The 27944-nt window shown below is 39.0% G+C and overlaps 2 protein-coding genes across 2 annotated transcripts in view; one reads left to right on the top strand and one right to left on the bottom strand.

Moving 5' to 3' along the window:
• lmbr1 (limb development membrane protein 1) overlaps window positions 1–17435 on the bottom strand; it is a 36151-nt gene extending 18716 nt beyond the window's left edge. Inside the window, exons 1-9 of the mRNA XM_053342388.1 lie at window positions 17186–17435; window positions 13126–13198; window positions 11839–11878; window positions 10030–10169; window positions 8221–8324; window positions 1341–1467; window positions 1021–1089; window positions 831–895; window positions 471–543 (exon numbers count right to left, since the gene is read on the bottom strand). Of these exons, the coding sequence (XP_053198363.1) occupies window positions 471–543; window positions 831–895; window positions 1021–1089; window positions 1341–1467; window positions 8221–8324; window positions 10030–10169; window positions 11839–11878; window positions 13126–13198; window positions 17186–17248 (754 nt within the window). The 5' untranslated portion in view covers window positions 17249–17435. The remainder of the gene's footprint in view (window positions 1–470; window positions 544–830; window positions 896–1020; window positions 1090–1340; window positions 1468–8220; window positions 8325–10029; window positions 10170–11838; window positions 11879–13125; window positions 13199–17185) is intronic.
• Window positions 17436–17488: 53 nt separating this feature from the next.
• nom1 (nucleolar protein with MIF4G domain 1) lies at window positions 17489–25272 on the top strand. The gene is made up of 11 exons (XM_053342387.1): window positions 17489–18777; window positions 18874–18986; window positions 19609–19804; window positions 20616–20939; window positions 21085–21195; window positions 21593–21763; window positions 22344–22465; window positions 22613–22745; window positions 23900–24031; window positions 24132–24241; window positions 24832–25272. Exons 1-11 carry the CDS (start codon window positions 17758–17760, stop codon window positions 25007–25009), a joined length of 2610 nt encoding a protein of 869 aa, XP_053198362.1. The 5' UTR covers window positions 17489–17757; the 3' UTR covers window positions 25010–25272.
• Window positions 25273–27944: the final 2672 nt, after the last annotated feature.

The raw sequence follows: 27944 nt of genomic DNA, 5'->3' as shown, positions 1-27944 counted from the left end.
GTCTCTTTTCATAAGCCACTGAAAAGTTGGTGCTCTTTAATGTTGACGGCACCAAGTCAAAAGTACTTGTAAAACATTTAATTTCCATCATATTACCAAGGCTGCCATTCAAGGACTGATATTAAATGAGGCAATCATTTCGCCAGCAGTAACAGTGGCAGTGGAGTGTTTTGAATGAATCCCTAAAACCTTCCTAAACATAAAATATGGTCCTTGCCTTGGCGGCTGCTTTGCCCTTAAGCAGAAAGTTATGAGAATGGGAAAGCTGTAGAGAAAGGCCAGTGTTATGTCTGTGTGGATTTTTCACTGGTGTCTGTGAATGTCTGTATGTGTGTGTGTGTGTGTGTGTGTGTACCTGGCTGAATTTCCAATGCTAATTGATTCCAGTGTGGTGCGCTCCATCACACCCAATAGGGCAGTCAACCCCTCCCCTCCCCTATAATGTGCCAACACGTCTCCCACAGACATACCGTTTAATCTCCTCTGAAGGGCTTCCTCTTGCAAATGGATGCAGTAAATCTGCTCATCCAGGTCCTCCAGGATCTGAAGGGGAGGGAGGAGAGGAGGAAGAGATGAAATGGGTTATAATTAGGCCCAAAGTGGGACTGGAGAGATGGCAGATGGGTAGATGAGTTGGTGATGTATTTGTAGTCCTCTGTCATGCATGTAAATGGCTTCAAGTACGAGCGGATCAGTTATAGTGCAACTCTGTAGTCTTTCAGAGAAAAACCTACCTTTAAAAGTTGGAAATGAAACCATACAATACCTTGTTCTACTGATAAAGTTACAATCAAAACTATTTAAAATATGTAAGACAAATAATTACTTACTGTTGGCTTCACTAGTAACTGGCCCATGACAGTGAACATTCGAGACAATCCCACAGGAGTGCACACTGCATAGTAGACAAAACATCATAAGTTTGACTATTTAACCACAGTAAGGTATACACAACAAACACTACATCAACTAGGATACTTGCTTGCTTCAGTAGGTATGAGGTTAAATTTAAAGGCTTACTTAATAAAAGCAGTCCTCCCATCAGAGATATGCAGGAGTAGAGGTATGGTAGGTAGAATTCCCAAAGGTCTACAAAGAAAATAATAAGATTTTAATAATTTGTGAACAGAATAAACAAGTATGATACAATGTGTGTGTGTGTGTGTTTTATGAGCTTTAGAGGTAATGGTAGGTGTGTTTTTGGTCTTTAAGCTAATCGACTACCAGCTCCAGCGTCCTACTTAATGCACAGACATGAGAAAAGGATTGATCTACTCATAAAAGCAAATTTCCTAAAATGTTAAACTACGTATTAAACACTAAATCATTGATCAACATACCGTAGAGGGACTCCATACTGGCTGCATCATTGTCAATGAGGGCGGATGCCACCCACACAATGCCCAGAATGAGAAGAGCCAGCAGGAAGAGCATCACAAAGGTCTCTAGAATACGAGCCCTAATGCCCTAATATAAGTATACAGAAAGAGAGCAGTCTTAGGCATGGATAATAAATTTGGTATATCACAATTAAACAAAACAGTACATCATATTAAGGCTCAAGCATGTAAAATCAGATTGATGTTCATTACACTGTACTGGAAGGTGGCATTTCATACCTTTCATATCCAATTTTTAAACATAAAACAAGATTAATTTACTAGACATCTCCCCCTCCTCCCATCCTGCCACGCTCATACTAAACAGCATCATTTCCATTCACAGCACACAAACATGACATAAACGCTCCCACAGATTCCTGTGTAAAACAGCTCTTTTATACACACATATTGTGGTCTATAAAATTGGTCTAACGGGGGCTGGCGGTGGCTGAGGTGAAATTAAAAAGAGGAGGAGGAGAGGGGTGGGGGGTAGGGGGTTGCTGTAAGAAGCATGAAGCCTGGCTGGGTCAGCTACTGTCTGCGATCAAGAGCAGGCCTTCCATCTGGGGCAGATTAGGAGGTTCCCTTAGCACAGTTGTATCCTGAGCCAAGCAGACGAGAGGGTTTTGGGGTAATTTGGGTTTTCCGGGTCACAAACTGCTGAGTGGTTAATAAAGTCCTCTTCTACCTGTTCACACAGTTTCCATTTCCCCCCCTGCTGGAGAGCCGAGCTGTCTAGCACTGTAAGATAGATAGGCCTTCTTATACACATGTCAGGTTGGCTGCCAGGCACACGATAACAAGTGCTCTCTGCATTTGGAGCACTGCTTAAATTGGGTGCATATGAGCAATTTGTTACCAGCTAACATAATGACTTTGCGGTTGCTGTTCAATATTTGCCAACAGGTGAAGGGGGTCCCTCTTTGAAAGTTCCCCCTGCTAATCATGAAACCACTTTATAGAATGGAAATGGTTTTGTTTCTGCAAATTAAATCAGACAAGGCTGGGTTGTTTTTTTTTTTACTCAACTCAGTTCATGAACGTCATCCAAACCACCTGTCCTTAAGCATTTGCATTACCATTTGGGTCACTGGTTAACAGCCGTCTCCTCTCCAATGCGACCTAAAATACAGTCCCTTCTAAATAACGCATTAGCTTTTATGTCTTTTGCAAGCACCTCTCTAACATACAGTATATACACAGACACATTCATGAGTCACACATATTATGACTGGCCCATTCAGTCCAGACTTAAGATGATAATGTAGGAATTTTCCATTCATTGTAAAGGGTGAAAATCCCTTTTAGCATCCTTTTGCTATTACTGAGCAATCACTCGTCTCTCACATCCGCTTACAGAATTTTCTAGCACAACAGAGAGGAAAGTGGGCAGGGTCTGGAGTGCCCCAGTGTGGCCAAGGTGGACACTGCAGCTACCCGACAGGTAATGTTAAAAGGAGGAAAGTGGGCCTGATAGAAACTTTAGTCAGCATGAAATTAGTCTAAAAATATGTTGTAATATATAATGAATAAATAGTCAGCACTAATAAATGTATTGCAGAGATAATACATTTTAAGGGAACTATAGATGTACTGTTATGCCATTAACAAATTCATCCCTGAGTGCAGATCAATACACACACACACACACACACACACACACACACTTATGACACAGACATTAATTTTGCTGACTGCTGTGTGCTCTTTTGTACGCACTCGCAAACTCAAAATAGATGGATGCTGCAATCAAGCATCTCGTAGCACAGCTCAACGGTGCAGTGGGGAAAACACTCAACACCGCTGAATAAAAAGGAGATGTGATAGAGAGAAATGAAGAGAGAGACAGAAAGAGAGAGAGAGACAGCATCTCATTCCCCAGAGGTAAGAGAGGTGAGAGAGGAATGCTTTCAGGGACTTCAGCCACGTCCCACACGCGTTCTCTTAAGGATGCATCAGGACAAGACGAACCCGCAGGCAGGACGCGCGTCCGTTCAAGCGCACCAGTCCACCTTAACAAGCTGCCCATGCCATGCTGAAGGTGTATTCCCTTTAGATAGGTCTCTCAATCATTTATAAGGCTCAAATCATTACCCATTCAGATCATTTAGGGCAAAGGCAATGCTTGTCACCTCCCTTACTATCATCCCCGGTTCCTGCCTCACTGGAAGAACAATCCACTGTGACAGACATGATTTAACTGTGCAGCAGAAAGAGGACGCTGAACTGTGGGCACTGATTGGTTTCATTGATCCATCCACATGCATGACATTGCACACACTCAAAGTTCTGTGTAGCCTTAGTTATTCTTACAAGGAAGAAAATTGAGCACATTGTTCCTCATCACAAAAGGTAAGCAAGTGCAAATGTTCTCTGCAATAGTCAAACACTTTGAAGCAATTATGGTTTAAAAATAGGTGAATCCATCTCAGCCATCATCATTGATCAAAGATATAACTGTCAACTGGTGAAGGAAGGCTAGGAAAAAAAAGAAAAAGACTTGTGCCTTGGCATCCAGAGCACCCGCTGAAAGTTTCTATTCTTGCCATTCTAAATGTGTAACTACCTCTAAATATAGCAGCTCTGAAATATTCAGCATCCCCCGATCCTCACACCGACATCGAGTGAGGGGCTGGTTAACTGCAGCTATGCTCGTACAAGACAGGAAAGACTTCCAAGAAATGCATGTAGCGGCCAGATAGAAAAGTAACCGCTTCATATGCAGCATCAAACAAACATGGATGAATTCCCGTACGCACACAAGACAAACGCACGCACGACCAGCCAAGTAAATAAACCTCCAAATCCACCCAATTACACAAAGCCGCAGAGGGCCTGGAAACAGTTCACAAGCTTTTTCGCCTAGCTTGTGCTGCAGAAACACTAAAGCGCAATCTGCCACTGTCTTTGATGTAGTACTTTGACAGATGAATCAAGCAGAGAGTTCACCTCTGGAGGCCTACAGCCACTGCGCAATGGTGGACAAGTATGATATAGAGTGTGACGATACTTGTGCTGGGATTTTGCTGGGGGAAAAGAGTGGGGAAAAGAGATGGACCAAAATTAGACAAAAGAAGAGAGTTAGGTGGTGCAGGAGCTTCCTAGTTGCTGCCATCAATCCTCAGCTAGTCAGCAGGCGGTGGCAAAGATCATCCCACAGACCATCCTTCTGCGCACTGTCATGGGCGTGTGGAACAAGGGCCAAGAGTGTAAGTGGGGGGGGTGGGGGGGGTGTAGGGTCTTTTTCACTCCCCAGCAAAAAGGACTGCCCTCTTTGCTACAGACATGCCAGATGCCTGGGGACCTTATTAGTGTATCCTTCAACCGGTCAGCCACAGCGCAATGATTGTGTCAAAGACAGAAAGCAGAGGAGAGGGACACTACCCTGTAAAGCTGCTCAATGAACTTCTAAAGACTCAATGACACGAGAGCATGGAAAATGATCGGTATCACATCGTATTGTTCAAACCAAAAGGGGGTGGATAGTGGTGGTGGTGGGGGGGTTTGGCAAGGAAAAGAAAACATTGCCGTCAAAGTTCAGTAACATGGCTTTTGGGATGTGAATTAAAATTCCCGTTTCCATGCTGGTTTCCATGACTGGTTCACCAGATGAGTGAGAAAACATCAGATGTTTGGCTGCTGGCTTCATTTAATTCTTCTGTTGCAAAATTTGTTTGCATCCCCTACAGTGATGACAGCTTGTTCTGATTACAGAATGGTGTCAGACTGATAAGGCTTTAAAGAATAAATGACTGTATCCTGGGTTTTGTCAAGAAAAGGTTGGGACCAAGTACACCTATAGTTGCCGATCAACATAATACTCTGCTCTGCTTTAAGTGATGTAAATGAGTTGGAGTAATTCAGTCAGGACAACCTGCTTTAAAAATCAACAAAAAACGGCTAAAAATCTGGAATCACATCAGTCAAGTTTCCAAACTTATCGCTTAGTTTAGAAAAACTGAGTCATGAGAGGAGGGGGAAAGAAATCCTGAGCAACTCGCTTGTTCTTTTTTAAATTCCCAGCTCGAACTAATATGTTGCCATGGTAACGAACATTGTAACAGACAGCTTTAGGGAGACATTGTGACCTTAAAGGAAGGTATGTAAACACCACTTTATATTCTCCGGCTGGCCCTCACCGAAAGAAGGCCTGGGAAAAATGTCTGCATGTGCAGGAGATTTGAAATAAATATCCAGGCCCCCATTGTGGAGCTCCAACAAAGAGGAGTATCTTAGTAACACCACGCGGGTTTTTCTCGGCGAGACATTTTCTCCCCCTCCCGCCCCTCCCTCCACAATAAACACACTTCTCATCATCGGCGGGTTAGGGCTTAGGATGAGATTGATGAGGAGTTTCTTTAACTACCAGATGAAACCTGTTGGCCCTTTGCTGGGTCAGTCAGGGGGTCAGACTCGTTCCAACTCGTTTCAGGATCAAACACATTTCAATACTGTGGGTAAGACTTGGGGACTTTTCACTACAAAGCATACTTGTAATAAAACACACTTTCAAAAAAATGTAGTTTTTTTTAATCGAATACCTACTCAAACTGGCAGGGAAGAATTATATTAAAATGAAAATTGTATTAATTCACAATACTGAACATGTGGTTTTCAGCTAGAGATAATAAACTGCTAACATCTACGCGTTGGTGCTGAGAAAATAAGACATAAGTAATAAGCCAGGAGGTTGTAGTTGTCAAAACTTTTTTACCTTGATCTAATTGTTTTGGAGTAAATATAGCTTCAAGATATCACACTCATGTACAGTTATTAAGCTGATTTATTTCCCTTGATATAAATAGAAGTCTGAACAAAGGGCTGTGCTGATGTCTTCACAGTCTTTGTCAGAACACGCTGATCATCTCAATAAGGATGACAGGGATGGCTCTCATCATTATAATGCCATCTACTGGTGGTGTGGAGACAACTATATCAGATAAATGACAGGAGTGCTAATTTGGGCTTTATAAAAGGAAGCAGAAACATTTTTAGCCACTCCAATGCCCCCAAAACATCCAAAAAATACACAATGCTTAATTTAAGAATACTACTTTATATTCAAGATGCAGTGGCACAAATACACCATTTCATAGAGGTTACTAAAACATGATTAGAAGCTAAAAACCTGAACTACAGAACGACCTTTAGTGGCCTCAGTGATGCAGCTCTTCTGCAAAGATTTGAGAACACAGCCGTAAAGTGGGAGACATTTTACAGCAGCAAATAAAGCTAGATCATAACATCTGACATAAAGACCCTAAGTCACTCTGATTCATCCACAATTTGGACAATTTGTTAAACTATTAATCACTCAGGTGACAGAGCCTCTGACGAGCTGAACAGTTAACATTAAAAAAACATCCACATTTCAATCTTTATTCTGGTGGCGTCTTTTAGTACATCGTCAAAAGTAAACACAGCCACATGAAAAGGCTGACTTGCAACGTTAGCGGTGAAATTCATCATTCACTTCATTTCCGCAGTCAAAAGGACCTTGCAGTGCCATAACATTAGCCCAGAAGGTTAAAATGCCACATAAAACCTTATGACATTGTGGTCTAATGCTGTTATTGGGGAAAGGGATAATATCACATTATAAAAACCTGGATCTGTGCTATACATTCCTCTTGCTGTCGGCTATATGATTGACTCTGCAGGCAACTCTGTTTTTCTTATTCTTTTTTTTTTTTTTTTTGGTGAAACAGGAGTGTCACCTCCACCCCTTCCTTAGCACATACACAATATATACCTGGACGTGCACCTCAACATTGAACAGTGCTTCCTCCAAGCAAATTTATGGAAGATCAGTAGCAAAAAACAGTCTTGCTGAAATGAAAAAGAACAAAAAGGGGAAAATGTGAAAGAGGCCCTCATCCTGCCTCCTACACATCGGGGTCTGTCCTCCACTGAAGAAATCCAACCGAAACAAATTAGTGGGCTGAGGAAGAAAAGAACTAGCTATACACTACAGTACAGACTAATTTTTATGTGCTTTTGCCAGGAGGGACATAAACCAGAGAGGTTTCAAACTGTGACACAGGATAGAGGTGTATTAAAAGTAAATCTTTCCCCCTCCATTTTGCGAGGCTCTATTGTGCTGTCATGTTGCTGCGACTTTATGGACTTTTGGAACACGAGCCCCCAACCTCTTTTTTTGGGGGTAATCAATTAAACGAGGAAGTTCGCTGAGCCTTACAACTCGATTATTAGCCTGTCCTTTTGAAGTTTTATTTTAGGGGGCTGGGGAGGGGGTGACAAGGAATCAGGCCTTAAATCAGTGGGGCCGATGCAGCAGTGTTGAAGCGTTTGCAGTCTATGGCCTTATTGAAAGGGTTTGTCAGGATGTGGCGCTGGGCGAAGACCAGATTCAGACTTTCATGGTTAATGAGGTTTCTGCGGTGGCAGTTACGGGCAGTGGCGTGAGTCAGGGAGAGGGCAAGAACTAGGCACCTGCTGCTGCTTTGGATGTTGAGAGGAAATCTCTTGCGTGGAAAGCAATGCATACAAATTCATTTATGCAAATAAAACAGAAAATAAACCATTTTCCATTTTATAGCTACCTCTTTTATTTGGGCTAAGCTTTTAAAATCTACAAACTGTACAGTTTTCTCCTTTGACAGTGAATTTCCAAAGGACAATTTTCTTATGATTTTTTAAAGTTTGTTCTAGGCTTTGAATGCCCAGGAAATAGTCAAAATCATATCCCATTCTTTCTATGTTGGCAATGCTACCTAAACAGAATGAAAAATATACTTAAAAATGATGCTTAAAAATACTACAACAAAGAATTTAAGGCAACTAAACTAGTGGGAATTCTGAAACATATGATTTGTACCTTTTTTGATCCTGCAAACCCCTCAGACTCCAAGAAGAAATAAGCAAAGGGCATCAGGACAAAGAGGCAAAGGTTGGAGAACAGTGACACAAGGTTCCACAGACCTGTAGAAACAATATGTTACAAATTAATAGACAGTACCACTTTTAATGTGTTTAAAGTTCTGAAGTTTTGGGTTTCAAAAACACGTTTTCAATTGAACATTATTACAGGGGAGTTGTGAAGTGAGGCCCAAACAGAGTGTACTCCTGTTTACTGCTTGCCAGGGTTATGTCGTGGACTCTAATGCCCCCTGGTGGCTGTTGAAACATCCGACAGCCTTGACGACATTGTGTAGTCAAATCAGATTATCACACAGAGGTCACATGATGCGGTCGTTTTGCAGATAAAACTAAAGACTTAAATCTCATATGTTCAGAGTTTTAATCAGGGGGGGTGGCTGGATTATTTCATCTATCAGTAGTTTTTTCTAGTTATAACAAAACACAGATAAAAATGTTTCAACAATTGAAGTAAAAATGTGTCAGCATTTGAAATACAGTCAGTTTTTTTCAGTGCATGTGCTTCATTTGCTTTATTCTACAAGCCTGTAAAGAATAAAGACTCTGTATTATTTCAGCACTATTAGATAAATATAATGTCCAGATATATTCGAACAGGATATTTTTACTTCCTTTTCGTGTTCAACATGTTCTTCAGTGGGGTTGCTGTCGTTATCACTTAATCCCTAAGTCATCATTTCTTAAGTTTTTTTCTTGACCTTCAAATACACCCAGCATAGTTTCAATGAATGTAACGGGTTACAGCAGCTTGGATTTGCTCAGTTTGTCTGATTAAGAGTCCAAAATCCAAAAATTATAAACTTTTCATGGACATAAAAATCCCAACAGAATCCCCACATTTAAGAAGCTGAATCCATCCAAAGTTTGCTCAGTTTGGCCTTCCACTAAATGATTAATCGATAATCAAAATTATTGCCATTACATTTTCTGTCGATTGATTAACAGATAACCAGTAATTTATCAATTGTTTCAGCTCTAGTTTGAGCAGTAGTGACCGTAACATGGAAAACTAATTTAGTGGAAATTATGGAATGCGTTCAAACAAAGAGTTCAAAAAGAGTTCACACAACTCAGTCTATAATTCAGTCTGTATCTATGAAATAAGCATGTGTGGAAAAATTAGTGCTGTAACACCATTCAAAGCTGACACTAGATCAACAGAAATGAATGGAATATGCAACCAGTAAATCTGATTAGTTGTTAAGAAAAAACAAATCACACTGTATTAGCAGCTCAGATGTTTGGACAAGAATTCAAATATATTTTCTATATGATATTAATTAAAGATTAAAAACTTATCTTGGATCATTTTTAAACAATAATATTTCTTAGAAAGTCACATTTCATATTGAAGAAAACAAATTCTATTACATTTGTTACTAGTGAACAAAAACATTTTGGACACCATTTTACCACATATCGTTATTTAGACGTGTAATTCATATAAATGCCTTTTGAATAATATGACCTACAAGTAGAATACAACAATCAACATTTGTATGGTTACTAGATCATTGCAAATAAGACAGCATGGTAATCAATACACCAACCGATTCTGGCATTACTATAAACAGTTAATTAGGATTAACATCATTATTCCAAAACATGTTAGAAGATGTTTACATTTCTGAAGAGCAGAAATATTTTTAAATCAAATGAAAATGGAGAGGAAAGGGAGAAAAAAGCATTACTACTAAGTATTGTAACTACAATATGTAGAAACGTGTGAACTGTGTGATCTACTGACCGTGAATGAGGGAGCCATTGAGCCACTGAATGTAATAGTTTTTGGGGAAGGAGAGGAGGATCTCATTACTAATGATTGAGAAAGGCAGGAGGAAGACGGCACCCCCCGACATTGCCAGGGTGAAGGTGCACAAGTACAATCTGCGAATGGAATCAAACACAGACGGACAAAAACATACAGACACAAACACAAGTGTTAGGACAAGTCCAGCACGAACACATGCAGAATAGATAATACATTCATCCAAATCAGATTATATGTTAAAGGATGTTCAGGATTATTTTTGGATTATATTTCATATAAAAAATTTAAAAAAAGTCATTTGGTTTAGTCATTTTGTGTTACCAAGCACTTAAATAATTGTGCTTTTTACTTTCAGTTGGCTCATTGTCAGCTATACACTCAATCCAATCATCCCTCTACTCTTCACTTTATCTCCCGCCCTGCCTCAGTCCTACAACAAAAGACGCCTGGCCTGGCTGTGTTTCTGCACGCTGCCATTTGAAGAGATTCAGAGGCAGTGGGTCTGCAGATTAGGCCCAGGGGAGTGACCATCTGCTCTGTCTTCCTCAGTGGGACGGCACAAAGTCACCGTATCACAAAAGAAGCTCATTCATCTAAAATGCTTTCCATAATTTTGCAGGGCCCTTAGGTGCCATTTTCCTCAGCTGGACCTACACATGCAGGATGTATGAGTCTACACCAGGCATCCCTCCAGTGTGATGTGTAATTCTACACTGTGAAACTTGCCACCATCATTCTGGCTAATGAAACAATCTGTAACACAATTTGAATATTAGTATTAATCAGTGAGTTAGGTTACATCCACACCAATATGTTTTCCTTTTAAAACTCATAACTTTTGCTACATTTACGCCTATATAGGGGTTTGATAATGCTGTAGTAGGGTGGACAACCCTACTACAGCATTATCAAACCCCTAAAACAGAGATTGTTGTAAATGCTACTGACAAAGTTTTGGATTGAAAACTCGCCAATTACGTAAAAGTCTGGGCAGGTGGAAACTGAGACTTTTAAAAATAATGATGCTGATTTGTCACACTCCTACCACATGACAGTTTTTCATAGCATAACAGACAATATCAGCTTCGTCAAGGTGTCAGTCCAAGCAAAGAAATCTTTATTTATTTTTTTTAAGATTTATCTTGGGGCTTTTGCCTTTATTTGTAAGTACAGCAGCTGGCAGAAAGGCCAACAGGAAACAAGAAGAGAGAAGGGATTGACCTGCAACATAGGTCCCTGGCCGTATTCAAACCAGTAACGCTGCCTTTATGTGGCACATGCTTTAACCACTCGACTACCCAAGAGTTCCAAAGAAATCATTTTTTTAACTCGTTGCTGTTCTTCCTCTGTAGTATTTACTGCAACCAAGCAACCAAACATAACAATCTGTTTCCTGTTTAACCTGTATGTGCACATATAGTGTATGTGAAAGAGTGCTTTCAGGCATGTTACCAAGGACGGTAACATGCCTTTAAACACTGTTTAAAATGAAAACTTATTAGCGTGGATGTGATCTTAGTGCCATGCTTTTTCCAACTAGTGTGATGTAATTAGTAATTAGTGACATTAAATGATTCCAATTGCATACCATTTGATTTATTTTTCTTTCCTTAAAATCTCACTCTAATTTAAGACTAAAACAAAGATGTTAAAGAAAGGAATCTGTGTCCTCCAAACAAAAGCCCAAAATAACATCAATAATCTTCTACAATCAAACTTAATTTATTCACCACGATTTCAATGACTTTGTTCTTCAAAGAATGAACATAAATCAGCAACACTCACGATATTCTGTTGACGATAGCATCTTCATCTTCATGGTCATCTATAAAAGAAACCAAATCACTTCAGTCACAGGGAGGTGAGAGTGTGACCTTATAAAAAGGTCCACATCTCATCCATCATATTATACTTAAAACAGTACTTAAGAGCACAGCATTGGCAACATTTTTTATTAAGAACATTCTGATGTAGTCATATAGCTGAAATTATTATCAATATATGGGCTGATTTAAAAAAAGCATTTGTTAATGTCTGTTTATACTGTGTAATAGTTAGATCCCATGCTGGACACCTTTATTCCACTGCTAATATGACAGTTGTATGAGGTGAACTAAGGCCAAATAACAAAATGAAAAATGAAAAATAATATTGGACCCAAAAAAATAATACATTAATAACTAAAATATCACTTTATTATCACTTCTTTAAAAAAAAAAAAAGAAAGTATATTAGTAATGGATAAAACAGATCATAAGACATTAGAGCATGATCTAAAAAGATAAACAAAATCTTTTGGATGGTAAATATGATCCTCAAATGGACTGTATTAAGTTGTGCATGTATTGACACTTTATCTTTCATAACCAGCTCATTATTTATAATTCACAATTCCTTTAGACTATAACAAAAAAGATTCAGCTAGCACACAACCTAGGTGTAAAGAAAAGAGCAGCCTAGATTTCTACTGTACAAAACTCCAGAGAGGACTTTCTGGTGCAAAGTGGTCTACTTTCAAAATGAGACAAGGGAAGACCAGATGACCTGGACATCCTATATTTGTCCTGGGAAAATGGAATGCAGTTAATCATGCCTGCATGTTTTCCTGTCCGCTTCACTCACATTTTTTATTTTCAATTCCGCTTGCTGCAGGTCAAACACTGGCAGACATTACAGAAGGACAAAGCATAGTCTTCACTGTTTGAAAATCACTCTGAAGGACAGGTTAAGTCAGTATTAGCGTCACTGTTAGAATGTGATCAATTGTATTCATGTTGTCACAGCATTAAGAAGCCATGTAGGGCGGATACAGTTTACACTGATACAGAGGTGACTGTGGCAGACTGCTCCACAGGAATGGGTGTGGTTTCTCATACATACACCTTAAGACCTTTTGGCCCTGACTTATTTTCAGTCTTGACACAATGTAGCACTCTGTCTCTGAGCAAACACCGCATAAACAGATTGACAGACCTGTTTAAGTGTTACAGATGCTTTACGACGTGTGACAGACCCACACATACCGATTTCTGTTCCCACGGAGTGAGGGATAATACATACAGATACACTTACCACTCTTTCTCTTGTATCGAGTTATGATGCAGTAGGACACAATGTAGAGCACCGCGAACAGGAGGAAGCAAATCTGAAACGACAGCATGATAATCTTAGTAAAGGTTTACTATGACTGCAGATGAATCAGCACATTAACAAGCAATTACAGTACCGACAGTACATCCACACAACAGACCATGTTTAATACATACATTACATGCTAATTTAGGTTTATTACAGCAAAATGATTTGTAATATATGTAAAATATATGTGAATTGATATAAGAAATATAAGTATGGACCCGGTTCATGTGAGAGCATCAATGCCTAAACATTTAGCCATGAACATCCTGATGTGAATGTTCATAAACAACTTGATCCGATATCATATATGTTTGTGTAAAGACAGTACACATAGTAAAAGGTATGTTTACACTGCAACAAACAGCATAACATTGGTTTTCTTTTAAGTAATGTATAACGTAAAGTAGATCATCATAGAGTTTGAATGTATGCAGAGTTTGTACACACGACAACTTGAGCTGTTCATTTTGTTCCATGTTGTAATATTGTGGAATATGATACTTCATCTCTTAATATTTGTTGCCCAAAACTTATTACATGGGTTTTTTTTTATGATGAGCAAAATAAGGAAAATATAATAATTCTGCTTCGTTATTACACAGATCCATAGCTAGTCAGCAGTATGATTAAACATGACATGAAAAAATTCACAATACATCATTGTTTTCGAACTTCCAATGACACTAATTAGGCCGAAGCGGTCCAGAAATTCCCAATGCGTGGAATTTATATGGCAACTGCTGCCTCAAAACAAGCTGGATGGTCTTACATGACCACATTCCCCCCTTCTACTGTGACAGTGACCGGTACGTACAGTAACTAATGTTAGAAGCTCCCACTTCAGCACTTTGCACCCTGTCAACATTGCACAACTCATCATGGCCAGGCTGGGATTATGAGGTGACTCAGCCTGGCACACATTACAGACAGAGGAGCTGACATAGAAAAAGATATTCCTAACCTCCTCAGTCAATCTGTGAGGTATATGGCTGCAGAAAAAAGAAAAAAAAAAGTATAATCTCCTGCAGACCCCTTGCAAATTACATAAAGCTGATAAATTATAAATATATTTGAATGCTACATAACTCAAGTGACGGCAGCTCAGGCAGAGCCACGTCTACAAAAGGGGCAATAACACACAATCAGGTGCACAGAGCTGATAAACTGGCGCAGACACAAAGACCCCACAGTCTGGTGTGAGATAACGCCAAGTTTCAAGTAGACCGCTCCGCGCCAATGGCCATAGCTTAGATATCACATTGTTTTCCCTCAAAAACACCAAGTCAGACAGGCAGCAATGGAAAATGAGCAGGTAATAACAAGTCAGACTTGGCACAAGCAGTTTGAAAGCATTCCCAACCAACTTAGCAACAGTATTTCACACCTTTATGATATATGAACTCAAGCTGCAGAGAAGGGGACGGTAATTACATTTGTTTCTGAGACTGTTAACAGGGTGCTCATGCACTGTCGCCACTCTGATTGGCAACAGTGCCTAAACATGAAACATGAAACACAAAAACAGTTTAAGTCATTAAGAAAAACCTGATTAACAGAGCTGGTTTGTGCTGCACATAGCTGAGTTTATTTCTATTGCAGAGAGAGTTGCAGAAGAGTAACATAGTGCTGAGCTGAAATGTCTGTAATGTTTTTGGCAGTGCTTATGGTAGTAATAAATTAGTTTTTGATGCACAAGTGAAACAACATCAGGGACAATGAAACAATTTGTTCTACACAGTCCAGCTCTGTTTACAGAATCATGTGGCAGGCTGATAATGATGTTAGAGGCTTGTTTGGAGGTGGAAGGAAAATGTGATTACAGCCAAAACAGCACATAAACCTGTGTTTTGGTGAAACAGACCAATGACACATTATCCCGCCTTAACCTGATTTTCTGTGTACACATAGGCATGGCATTCTTCAAGATTTATTACAGTAAAAATCTGTTATGGTAGAAACTGTTTCCCTCTTTTCAGGTATAATGAGAGCGCACCAACTTTCAACTTAGCCTAGAGTTACAAGCACGTGCAACAAAAAACATCAACTCATTTAACGGCTGTAGAAGACGACTCACCACAGTCGTGATGATTAAATGATATAGTGCAATGACATTAAAGCATGTCAACAAGTAACTGGATCCTATTCAGGTATTCAGGTAAAGCATGTCGATATGGGATAGTGAGAACCAGGTCTAAGGAGACAAGATATGCAAGCTAAAGCTGACACATGTTAAGCTCTTCTCACAGAGAGACATTTGATAGTTTCTATAATTCAAAAGTGTGTCAGGAATATTCCAGAAGACATACCAGAAGGGATTGAGTGTCCCTTCTTGTTCTATATAGCTGAAGTTAGTCATTTTTCTGTAATTATTGTCAAACGTTAGAACACACTTAAAAATAGCATGGTTTAGGGCAAAGGACGGTCATCAGTAACAGCACTTTTCAACAAAAGTAAGAAAATGTGTTAGTTATGCGTCATGCATTTTGTCACGCACTGGTGAAACGTTTACCTGCTCATATATAACATTACACTATAAACAAAGAGCTCCTCCTTTCATGACGTAAGGTTTTTCTAAATAAAACTAACCAAACCCTTTCTATAATGATAACACTTGTTGTAATCATCAAACTGCAAGGATTCATCAAACATTAGGGACTTTTTCTTGAAAAGGTGTGGCTCTTAAATCATCAAATATTGAGCAATAAAAAACATATAGTATATCTTTAATCTTGGCTATGTCACATACCAAACAAAAGTCCCTTCTCTTCAGGAAATCCCTTCAGCAATTAGATTCAACAATGGGCCCAGTTTTTCCACTGTTGTTCAATGAGGAGGGGGAACCATTTCACATGTGTGGTGAAATCACAACCCTGTATTTTTATATATGTTATTACTTTAAGAATATAACTGTTTCTTTTAGGACTGTAACTAACCGCAAATTTTATTTTCCCCATCAGTAAATGAGGAACAACAGAATTAGAGCAATTTATATTCATATATATTTGGCAAAATGAATATATTGATGCAAGCTATGATAATGAAATGTTCAGCTTTCTTTAGGGGCCAAATGTTTATGCTTGCGGGCCAGATTTGACCCACTGACTGCTTCTTGCCTACTATCACTGTATTAAACCATCCCATTTCTAATAATGATGTCACTGCACAGGAACATAAATGTGCACAAATAGATTTTAAAATGAAATTGCTTCACATATGACACACCTAAGCTGACTTTAATGGGACATTGTGTTCTCTATTTAGTTAAAAAAAAAAAAAAAAAAAAAAGGTCATAGGTCAAAATAGTGAATATTACACTGACAATCAGTCAATAAATTTGTAGCCAGGGTCATGTTAAACTTTAAACACTGGTTTTACTGTAACTTCTTCCATTCTAGCCGTATTTTGCAAAAACTTTGAAACATATAATACCAAAATTAAAATGGCTGCAACTCCTGAACCACAGTGACAAATTCTTCTGTGCAAAAAAAGGTCTTGCTGTAACGACACCTCACAAAGTTTCTATTGAAACACAGAAACAAAGCAGCAGGTTTCTTTACAAAACAGAAACATTTAGTCTGCCTAAATACAAAAATGTGAGTATGCACAGGAAGGGCAAGTAGGAATCTGTAAACCTAACACCAGTCAACACCTGCCTCACCTTTGAAGACGACAGCACACAGTGTGACAACTCTCAAGTGTCTGTGTCATTTTTAAATGAGCTTCCTATAACCACCAAAAAATTCACAAGAAAGGAAGACAGGGGCAACTAGCGGACATTGGTGTACTGATGAAGTTGGTGGGGTTGAATAAGATCTGTAACTAAACCAAAATATGATATATACCACTGTTGAACCACTACAACAAATATCGAGCTTAATTAATCGCACTGAGTCTAACTGACAGGTGAAAGTAACGTTGGCAACCGTTGGACGTTGCTATGCAGCAGAGGACGTTGCTAGCGGGCTAACGTTAGCAGGGACTAGCCGTTACTTACGATGTACTCTCGGACTTGGCTGTGGAAATTCTGCTCTCTGATAGTCACATCGTCTTCTTCCATTCTTCATATTGCAAATGCGAATGCAGAAAAAAAAGCTACAGAGTCACTTCATATACATACTAGCCCTCGGACAACAGTGACAATTCAAGGGTACTGCTGCCTCCAACTCATGACTGGTTAAAAGACAGTTTACATCGAAGGAAAACCCCGCTCCGTGCTAGGCTAAAAAACAAAAACGCCCCCAAATAAAATGCGTCATTACCAAGCGTCAAATCTGCGGTGTGCCCTGGAAGGAAATGGTCACATGTTTGCGGGTCACGTCAACAATATTTGTCCACATGGTGATACATGTGTACTTTAAGGTACTTGTGTGTTTTAACTAGGCTTTGCGCTTTATTTATGTCGGTTTTCAAAACTTCTCTTTGCACTTTAGAAACGTTAGCTTCTCTTAGCCAAGCTAACCGGATGTAGCCTTCATTTTTGAAACAAGGCTAGCCGGCGGAATTTAATGCTATCCACCTCTCGTTGTCCTGCTCACAGTCACACGTTTTGACTTTTAATTCGTTGTCATGAAGGGCAAATGGAAGGGGAAAGAAGGACAAGGCAAAAAGAAGAAGGGAAATGAAGTTCTGCAGAAGTACATGGTGGCAGTAGGTGACTTTGTGAAAAGTAAAAGTGGCACAGAAGAAGAAGGAGTAAAAGGAGGAGAGGATGACCGTGGCTTCAGGTTTGTTAAAAAGAAAAGCAGAAAGGAGCAACGCAAAGAAAAGCGAAAACTGAAAAAAATGAAAATGAAAAGTCATTATGAGGGTAAAAAGATAACCAGTTTACCCACTGATGAGGGTGAACATTCAGGAATACAAGCTGATAAAAAGCCACAGCTACAGAAGAAGGAGAAAGTAAAGAAAGAGGTTTCAAAAAAACAATCAAACAAGTCCACTAATGCCCCTACAGAGAAATCAGAGACCTCTAAAACACCATCATCTTCCAAGGCAGGTAAGAAAAAATTGAATAAGCTTCAGGAGTCAAGAAAGATGGCTCTTTTGGAAGCAAATGAACAAGAGGACAGAGAAATAAAGAAGTTAGAGCGTTGCCTCAGATTAAACAAGAGAAAAAATAAGAAAAGCCTCCCACAGTCATTTGTGGCTGATGGACTTGATTACATCCTTGGTGTTCTCGACTCTGGCGTTTCGGCTGCAGGGATGTATGACAGTGAGGATGACATGGACATGGCCAAAGATAACTTTGAAAAGCTTGATAAGAATGACACTCAGCTGTCAGATGAGGATGAAGAACCAGAAGATGATGAGATGGCAAGTGAAGGCAGTGATGATGATGATGATGATGATGATGATGATGATGATGATGATATGGGTTCATGTGACGAAAACGAGGATGTGGAGGAGGAGGATGATGATGATGAAGAAGAAGTTATTAATGATGAGGAAATGGAGGATGAGCTGGAGGAGAGTGATGCTGCAGACTCAGATGATGAAAATGAGGGGGACTCAGATGATGGAAATGAGGAGGACGCAGAGGAAGAAGCAGATACTCCTGACACAAAGACATCGGGATCAAACTCAGGAGCTGTGAGTTTCACAACCAAAATATTTGTGTCATTATTGGCCCCACTGATATCTTATATGTATGAATAATTAATCTAATGTACATCTTCTAACATCTAGGTTACCCCTGCATCAGGAAAGTATGTGCCACCTCATTTGCGCAACATGGGTGATGATAAACGCAAAGCTGAACTTGAAAAATTGAAGAGGAATGTGAAAGGACTCATAAACAGGTAACAGTTTTACTAAAACTCTAAGTTTCAAGACACTAACAGTCCTGTGAAATAAAATGTAGGTGATGGTGGTCAGGTACATTCAATATTCTCATCTATTTCATAATGATTTACAAGTTTAAAAAAAAACAGGACTCCCAATAATCTTTTAACAGATCAAACAATATTACACTTCCCATCTGTAATATATATAATTAAACAAAGAGGTTTAAAAGACTCTTGACTCTCAAAGATAACTGCCTTCATCTTTAAAATAATTAGCACACTAAAACTCACCTGGGTTCTGCACTGGAATATCCACTGTAGCTTTACAGATAAAATAAGGCATTTAATGGATCTCTCTTTGGGCTTTGATGGACAGATTACCAAAAGATTTGTTGAATGATTTTAAGGAGAGACTCCCCAATAACCAACCATGATCATTTTTGTCCGTCCCTGCTATAGAATCTGAGTGCTATGTCCCCTTCAAATATTACGTATAAACACAGCATGGACTTAGATTGTAATCAGTATAACCTCTGACTTCTGAGCTGGGTCTCGGGTTTGTTAAGTTAAAATCCAGCAACATTCTTCCTAAAGTGCCTAAGTCTTTTTTTCTTCTTCTTTTTTTTTAACATTTCAGGCTGAGTGAGCCCAACATGGCATTCATCAGTGGTCAGCTAGAGGAGTTGTACATGAGCTGCAGCAGAAAGGACATGAATGATGCCGTAACAGAGTTGCTGCTAGCGGCCTGCGTCACCCCAGCCCTGATGCCTGACAGACTACTGATGGAGCATGTCCTGCTTGTCAGCATCCTCCATCATGCCGTAGGGTTGGAGGTAAAGACACCAACATGCTTTTGAATTTATACAAAAAAAACCCCACATGTATAAGTTTTCCTTTTTGGGTTGCCTACAGAGGATATATCTGACTAAATGTAGCATATTTAAGCAAGCAATCATGTCTAGAGGTATTTCCCTTTTTGAAGCCTTCAGTTCACTGTCTGCTCCACTGATTATAATGACAAGTCAAGCTGCTTTCATATGAGAAAGAAATTGTAACCGCTGATCCAGGAATTGCCATCAGCTCTTGGATTATTCATTGGAAGAATTTTTTTTTCAAAAGGATTAGCTGCTTCCACACATCCTGCCTGTAAGCTAATGCCCTTTTAATTAATTAAAAAGTGACACATAACACCTTGGTTTCCTTTGCTTAAGGCAAAATGGGATTGTTATCTCTCAGTTCATCAGTATCACCTCACAGGGTCATCAGTAAAAAAGAAAGAGTCTCAGCCAACAGTTGGCTCCGATCTTGTAAAATGAAGACATAGTTTTAGGTATCGCTGAGATTATTGGGAGAGTATTTTTATAATTTATTTAACAGTTTTTGTTTCCTATCATGAAAACATTTTACTCGCCCACTTTGATGCTGTAATGAGATCTGGGTATTTAGCAACAGTCCTTGAACGTCCGTTAGATTTAACTTCAGTTCTTTATGCTATGTAGTTTTACAAAGCAGTGGGAAACTGTTAACAAATATTTCAGGTGTATGTGCACCTGCATTTAAATATTATTCATCATGTGTCATTGTCCACAGATGTTAACATAGAGTATTGATATTATTATTATTGATTATATTATTATTTTGCAGGTGGGAGCTAATTTCCTGGAGACAGTCGTGCGGAAGTTTGACGAGTTGTACAAGAACCCAAGTGAGAGCAAAGAGTGTGACAACCTGGTTGCTATTGTTGCTCACCTCTATAACTTCCAAGTAGTGCACTCCGTCCTCATTTTCGACATTCTAAAACTTTTGGTGGGATCCTTCACGGAGAAAGACATTGAACTAGTTTTATTTGTGCTGAGGAATGTCGGCTTTGCCCTGAGGAAAGACGATGCTCTGGCTCTCAAGGATCTCATCTTTGAAGCCCAACGCAAGGCCAGCGAAATTGGGGCAAAGTTTCAGGATCAAACCAGAGTATGCTATATTTTAGTCAAGCAAAAATAATGACCTTTTACTTTAATTAACTTTCATGTAGCAGACTTTCTTAATTGTACATAGTCTATACAATAATATTTTCTGATATTGGCTTATCTAACATTATGTGAAAACATGTCTTCAGGTACGTTTCATGCTAGAAACCATGCTGGCTTTGAAGAACAATGACATGCGGAAGATCCCAGGCTACGATCCTGAGCCTATGGAGAGACTGAGGAAGTTACAGAGAACGCTAGTAGGTTTTTTTCATAATGTGACCATATTATTTACATGATTTTACATCAGAGGGTACATCAGAATAACCACATTTCCATAGATAAACTAAATTTGTATTTTGAATATGTACCTTTTATAGTCAGTAATTTAACACACTGGACTAATCTAGCCATTATTATTATATTTTCCAAGACCATTTTATTTTTTTAGAGTAGCTTCCACTTGTACCACCAGGTGGACCCAGAGTACCACCTTTACAGCCTTCAATCCAGAGTGTTGCTGATACTCTTAATGTGACCATCACCAGTTGTCTACTTCATTAAGATTACTTATTGAAGTCCCTCTTGCTTACTTTACAACATAAATTCGCCTACTAAGTGCACTTGCGAGTAATTCCTGGTAAATGCTTAACCCAGATCCACCGGAGTGCAGGAGGCAGTGACATGAAACTGAGGGTCTCACTGGAAAATCTCCTAGCAGCAGACCAAGTGGGCCGCTGGTGGATTGTCGGATCCTCGTGGAGCGGAGCGCCCATGATCAATGAACAAAGCAACACAACCTCAAAACAGAGTACTTCTGACGCACAGGTAGAGTGCTTCAACCACAACACATCACAGCTGTGTATATGACAGGCATTTGCTCTTGACATGTCTTAGGCTATACTAATCAATCAATCAATCTTTATTTGTATAGCGCCAAATCACAACAAAGTCATCTCAAGGCACTTTACACATAGAGCAGGTTCTAAACCGAACTCTTCAGGTTTTAATTTAAAGAGACCCAACATTCCCACATGAGCAAGCACTTGGCAACTAAGAGGAAGTGGGTACTGAAAAGGCTATTTCCTGTTATGTCTGTGTTGCAGCCCTTTTTGAACTTTTGCTAAATTTTATTGATTCATTTCTAATCTGTTAATTTTTACATATGTCAAATTGATTTCAAAGTGAAAACTATGTCAAATTAAATCTATTCACTAAATGTGAAAAAGTAGTCAATTGATAATAATTGAAATAATTGCAATTATTTTCATAACTTATTCAGTCTAAAACTGGCACAATCTTCAACAATTTTTACAAGTTGCTTGACTTTTTTTAGTCTCATCAGATAATATTCAGTAATGTTAGTGCACTAATATGTATTTTGACTTCTTTGTTTTATTTGTTTCAGTTTAGCGCCAAAGTTTTGGAGCTGGCTAGGAAACAAAGGATGAACACAGAGGTCAGAAGAAACATCTTCTGCGTGCTTATGACCAGCGAGGATTACCTCGACGCATTTGAGAAACTGCTGAGGTTTGTTATCTTTCACCTCTACAGTATCTGTATGTTAAGCGGGTTGAGCAGATTACATTTAAAAAGTTTATTTAAGCAAAGTTTATTTTCCAAATGGTCCAGTTGTAGCATTGATATTTTAAAGGTTTTTTTTCTCTCTGTGTGAAGGATGGGCCTAAAGGACAAGCAGGAGAGAGAGATCGTCCATGTTCTGATGGACTGCTGTCTGCAGGAGAAAACCTTCAATGCATTTTACGCCGTGCTGGGAGAGAAGTTCTGCTTGCAGGACCGACGCTTCCAGGTACTCTAGACTCTAGTAAACATTGTAACGAATGTGAAAAACAAACTTTTGCTCTCGCTTCACTCATATACAACCTTGCAAACAAACAGACCATACGGTACATCTACGGTGCCTTGTCAATCAGTTTCATTAACTAAACTTGCTCCATTTATGTAAAAGCTACCACAGCAACAATCAGATTAGTCCATGCAATTAACACTTTCTCTCTGAGGCAGTCGTTTAATATGTAAACACATTCAGTCACCAAAAAAGCCTTAAGGAGTAAAAAGCATGCTTAAAGTGCACATGAGGCTAAATAAAAATTATTGTCAGTTTAAAACAATATATTAAAATGGAAAACTGCAGTATTTTTCAAAGCATTTAAATTAAATTAAATCTGTTCCTATAAATGTCATGAGTCACATTAGTAATGCTTTTTTTTGGTGTACATTTGTAAAAATACAAAATCAATAGACCTTTATCAGATAAAGGTCTATAGTTTGATTAACACAAATATCTAGTAAATGATAAATCCTAACTTTAACCCATAACACTCTTTGCACATGTCATCACTTTAATGACAAATGTGCACAGGTTGGGTTACAATTCCACTGTATGCCAATAGTGGTTTTGTGTTTTGAGGTTAAGAAAGTTACTGAACATTTCATCTTGAGAAACACTGGAATTAAAAAAAAAAAAAAAAAAAGTTGCATTACCTGCTGGATGTGTGTGTAACCACCCAGTCTCTTAAACTGTGTGTGACCTGCTAGTGGCCTGTGGTTCACCTCTGCAGTGTGGGAGCCTCTCACACCTCTCACCTCTGATATTATTTGACTCAAACTGTGACTACAAACAACACTTCCTACTTTGCTAGCATGTAGACCACTGCTCCACATCAGAAATCATTGATGACCATTGTCCTCATCAAAGAGCTTGAAGCAGAGCTGCTGGGAAAGTTTGCTTTTCACATGTAAACTGGATCTGGGTGAGGGGATTACTTGTGTAGAGGAGTCAGTTCCTGTTGTTAATAGTTTCTTCTACTGTTTTTAAAAAACATCATTGTCCTGAGAGTGAGTGTCATTAATTGCAGTCATATTGTTTTTTTTCATTGATAATCTGTATATCTGCGTTTTGGAATGACACATTTGCCTCTGGCCTGGTCTGTATTTTCTTAGATGACTTTCCAGTTCAGCCTATGGGACAAATTCAAGGAACTGCCCAACCTTCCCAGCAGCACCTTAAACAACTTGGTCCAGCTGGTTACCAGGTTCTTTCAGAAGAAGTGCCTCTCACTCTCCATACTTAAAGTAAGCAACATGTTTTATGAATGTTGTAGCCCAGACATTTACATATTTAGTGTTGCATTTTAATTCATATTTATTTGTCTCTGTCTTCTTTTCTGTGTAGGTAATAGAGTTTGGAGAACTAGACAAACCCACAGTGCGCTTCTTGCGGCAGATGCTGACCAAACTTCTAAAAGAAACTGAGCCTGAGGATCTAGTCAGCATATTTGGAAGGTGAGTGTAACTGTGTAGACTTAACTCATACTCAGGGTCAACAATTAAATTCATGTAAAATAAAACACTGGAATAAGACTAAGGGTGCGGTTATACTAGAAAATAACTAGATTGTATGATTCCTTTATCGCTGTTTTCAATGACCATACTCTAAGTTGGAGTTAAACTTGGGTCATCACAGAGAGGGGGGGGGGGGTGAAAATCCTTGAAATATAGTGATGAGTGACAGCCCACATTTTCACACAGTCTCCCCTGGAAGGCATTCATTATGTTGTACTGAATGATGATGGCATCAGATGAAAGATTAGGGGCCTCATCAAAGTTATTACAATCCATCCATCACTCAAAACTACAAATATTATCATCATGATGGTTCTAGAGACAAAATCAGCAGATCATTGTTGAGATATTTTAGACAGACTGACATTGCCATCTCTAGAGCCATGCTGCTAGCACAACAATAAATCTAGATTAACTTCTCAGAAGTGTTAACCTCCATTAGCCCACATTTTGTAAAATCGCTCCTCTTCACTGCTTGGCACTATGTGTACATCTGAAGTCAATGTCCCTCATTGTTTCCTATCTGCCAGGATTTCAGGAATTCCCAAGTTAGGAATGCTGCGGGAGGGCTTGAAGCTTTTCATCAGCCACTTCCTGCTGAAGAATGCCCAGTCACAGGGACCAGCTGAGCAAGCAGCCATGCTGTCAGAGCGCGCTCAGGTCGCCACCAAAGCCATGGAGGCCAAAGAGGCCAAGCTCAAACTGTAAAACACACACAAACACATGCCAGAAACCCTAAAGATGTACGTAACAAAAGGACGCTTGTTGAAGTGAAATTGCTCCTAATACTATGAACACAAACTCACAGTTTACACGAAGAGGAAATAAGAATATTTTTTCATTGAACTGAGTTTTTGTTTGGAAAGTTCTTGGAAAAAATTATTACCATGAAGATTTTTAAATCTGGAACATGGCAAAGATGCTTTCAAACACACACTGTTCTCAATACTATGTATATTATTACATAGTGGTTCGACTATATGATTTTTTTCATAATTATCTACTTTTTTTCTTTTTTTTTACATTTAATGACAATTTCACATATTTTAACTCTTAAACTCTTGTCTGAGTAGTTTTTTGTACAGTTTATAAATTATGCTTGAAAATCCAGAAAATGCTGTATCCTACCAGACAAATTCTAACATAAGTGTTAATTTCATGAATAAATAAAACATTTACTTAAAGCTTTGAAAGCCTAAAGGTTGCTTCTTTTCTTTTTTTTTGAAAGAAGGGGGAAAAAAATTCAGGTTTATTCTTTACTTTAATATTGTTCTGATTCCGTCCTCTTGAAGGCAGCATACAACAAAAGTTCATATCACATGATTTACACACCTGGAATCATTCTTCTGGGCTGTACTGAGTCTATTTACACGCTTACACAGACAAAAGCATATTACAGTGAAGTCTTATTCAGCCTTAAATGCAGCTGATTATTGAATATTTGTATGTTGTTATCCTCTTATATTGATATTTCCACCAGGCTGCAGTGAGTGACGAGCGCTGAGACATTGGTTCATTCAGTGTTTACACGGCCTGATGAAATGACCCGGAGCCTTGAGTCTAGCCTATTCTGTATGCTCGCTGACACCAGTATCTGCCCACATGGTTAGCATAGCAGAGTCATTCTGTTACATTTGATACTTGCCCCGATTAATTAGCTTCATTGGTGCGGCCTGTATCAATCTAAGGCTGGAGCACGGCCTGAGGTCAGGAAGCGGCCACCAAGGTCAACTGGAGGAAATGTTCTTCATTAATCCACAAACCACACAGGAGCCTCATGTTGAAAGGACTGCAGAGCTGTTTTATCACAGGTAACTTTTTAAGCTTCTATTTTGATGAGAAAGAGCACACCCCTCCATCAAGGCGAGGACACACAGATGCACTCTAAGGTTTAGTTTTCGGTAAGAAATGACGAATACTGTGAGCAAAAACTTGAGAATTTGTCTGATAAAAGGTAGAGATAGTGGGATCTATAGGCTCACTGTGCTGTCCATACACTGGCCATTGTGTGCAGCTGTGAGCCAGAGATTTGCCACCTGCTTTACCTGGTGTACTCTGGTTGGGCTTGACCCTCAGCTGAACTTTGATTTAGTCTGCGAAAGCTAGAGCAAACAGTTGAAGATAACCAGCAGATCCTTCAGTAATCCTGTTACAAATGGCACATAATCACTCAACCCTGCTATAGTTTAACGCTGATGACCGCGTGAACAATGATAACAAGCAAAACCATTATGTAGACTGTGTTAGCTGCAAAGTAACAGATGCTTATGAACAAAGGAGTTATTAAAGTGGCCCAGTAGCTCAGTCATAAAGGTAGATGTTGCCCAATTTCTAAAGACCAGGCTGAAATAATATGCTGTATAATCAACATATTCAGAAATAACACCTGAAACAAATAAAACCTGAACCTGATGGGATGTTTGGTTTGCATTTGTGGAAGTCCACTCTTGTTTTCTAGCAAAATGAAGGCCAAAGTTAAATCATGAGGCCAGTTTAAAGATTTATAACATCAAGATAAATCTGTATTACATTGCTTTTGGTTTCAAATCAACTAGTTTCAAATCAATGGTGTCTAGTCTACAATAAAGTGCATGCCAAAACTCAAATAAGATTTTACTATTCTTACATTTAATCAAAAACATGTAGCTTTCAAGAAAATCATATCATGAATCATATAATTATAGCATCCATCGACTTTTTTAAAAATCTAAATATTTAGTTAGTTGTTTATAAATGAGTCTCAAATGATTTCAGTGCTGAAAATAGTGCTTGAGCAGCCAAGTTGCCGCTTAACAAAGCGCTTAAAGGGTTTATTAATACGAGCCCATTGCTAGTGTGGTGTGAAATGTTTCCTCCGTCTGACTGCCTACTTGCTGTTTGCTCTCACTGCACGTTTGCACGGATCCGACAGCGCTATTAACAGTCATTCCCATGACCCGACCTGTCTGTCAGAGCAGAGAGAAAAACACACGCCTATATGTCCGCTACAGAGCAGCAACACTGTGCGTAAAAACCTTTAAATCATCGGTTTTAATAGGAGCAACTCCTCCACCAAAATAACAACTGGAATTTATATATATAAAAAAACATTTTTATTTCACATTGTTTGCACCAAGAGAGACGCTAAACAACAATTTAGCATGCACTGGTAGGCTATGACCATTTTTATAAATACAGTATAGAAAAATAAACATAACATTTTTTTTCCAGCGTGATATGACACAATACGGAATTATAACACCACAATAAGGCCAACATAAGCAGACTATTCAGAGGGCGCTGTATGATATCATTGCTGATAAACTAACCATCAGAGCAGGTAAAGATTGCAAAGTCCTGAGCCAGTTTACAGCGTTTTGCATAGAAACCATGCAATGTCACAGTTCACCTATAGCCGACTGCTGAATGATGCTCTTATACAATCTCCTGCTTTTATTGCTTGTTTAGTATGACATGGGCATCATCTATACTTGACCTACTTTTTATATTTTTCGTAACAAAAATGCTGATTATTTCCATGTAGGTGATAAAAGGTTGGATTACATGCAAATGCATTTTTTTTAAATAGCGAAAATCCCCCACAGTCATTATAAATGGAGATCGCCACCTTCGGCCTCCTCCTCCTTCCTCTTCTTCTTCAGCT

Source organism: Scomber japonicus, chromosome 21 (genome assembly GCF_027409825.1).
Source record: "Scomber japonicus isolate fScoJap1 chromosome 21, fScoJap1.pri, whole genome shotgun sequence".
Lineage (NCBI taxonomy): Eukaryota > Metazoa > Chordata > Actinopteri > Scombriformes > Scombridae > Scomber > Scomber japonicus.
The sequence above is the reverse complement of the archived record's forward strand: the minus strand, read 5'-3'. Positions and strand labels throughout refer to the sequence as shown.

Bases quoted from the DNA above. Each gene is read 5' to 3' on its own strand.
- nom1 (XM_053342387.1), top strand. From the start codon at position 17,758: ATGAAGGGCAAATGGAAGGGGAAAGAAGGACAAGGCAAAAAGAAGAAG. The intron at 21,196-21,592 runs GTAGGTTTTTTT...TGCTTAACCCAG, and splicing joins GGAAGTTACAGAGAACGCTA to ATCCACCGGAGTGCAGGAGG. The intron at 22,746-23,899 runs GTACTCTAGACT...GTATTTTCTTAG, and splicing joins TGCAGGACCGACGCTTCCAG to ATGACTTTCCAGTTCAGCCT.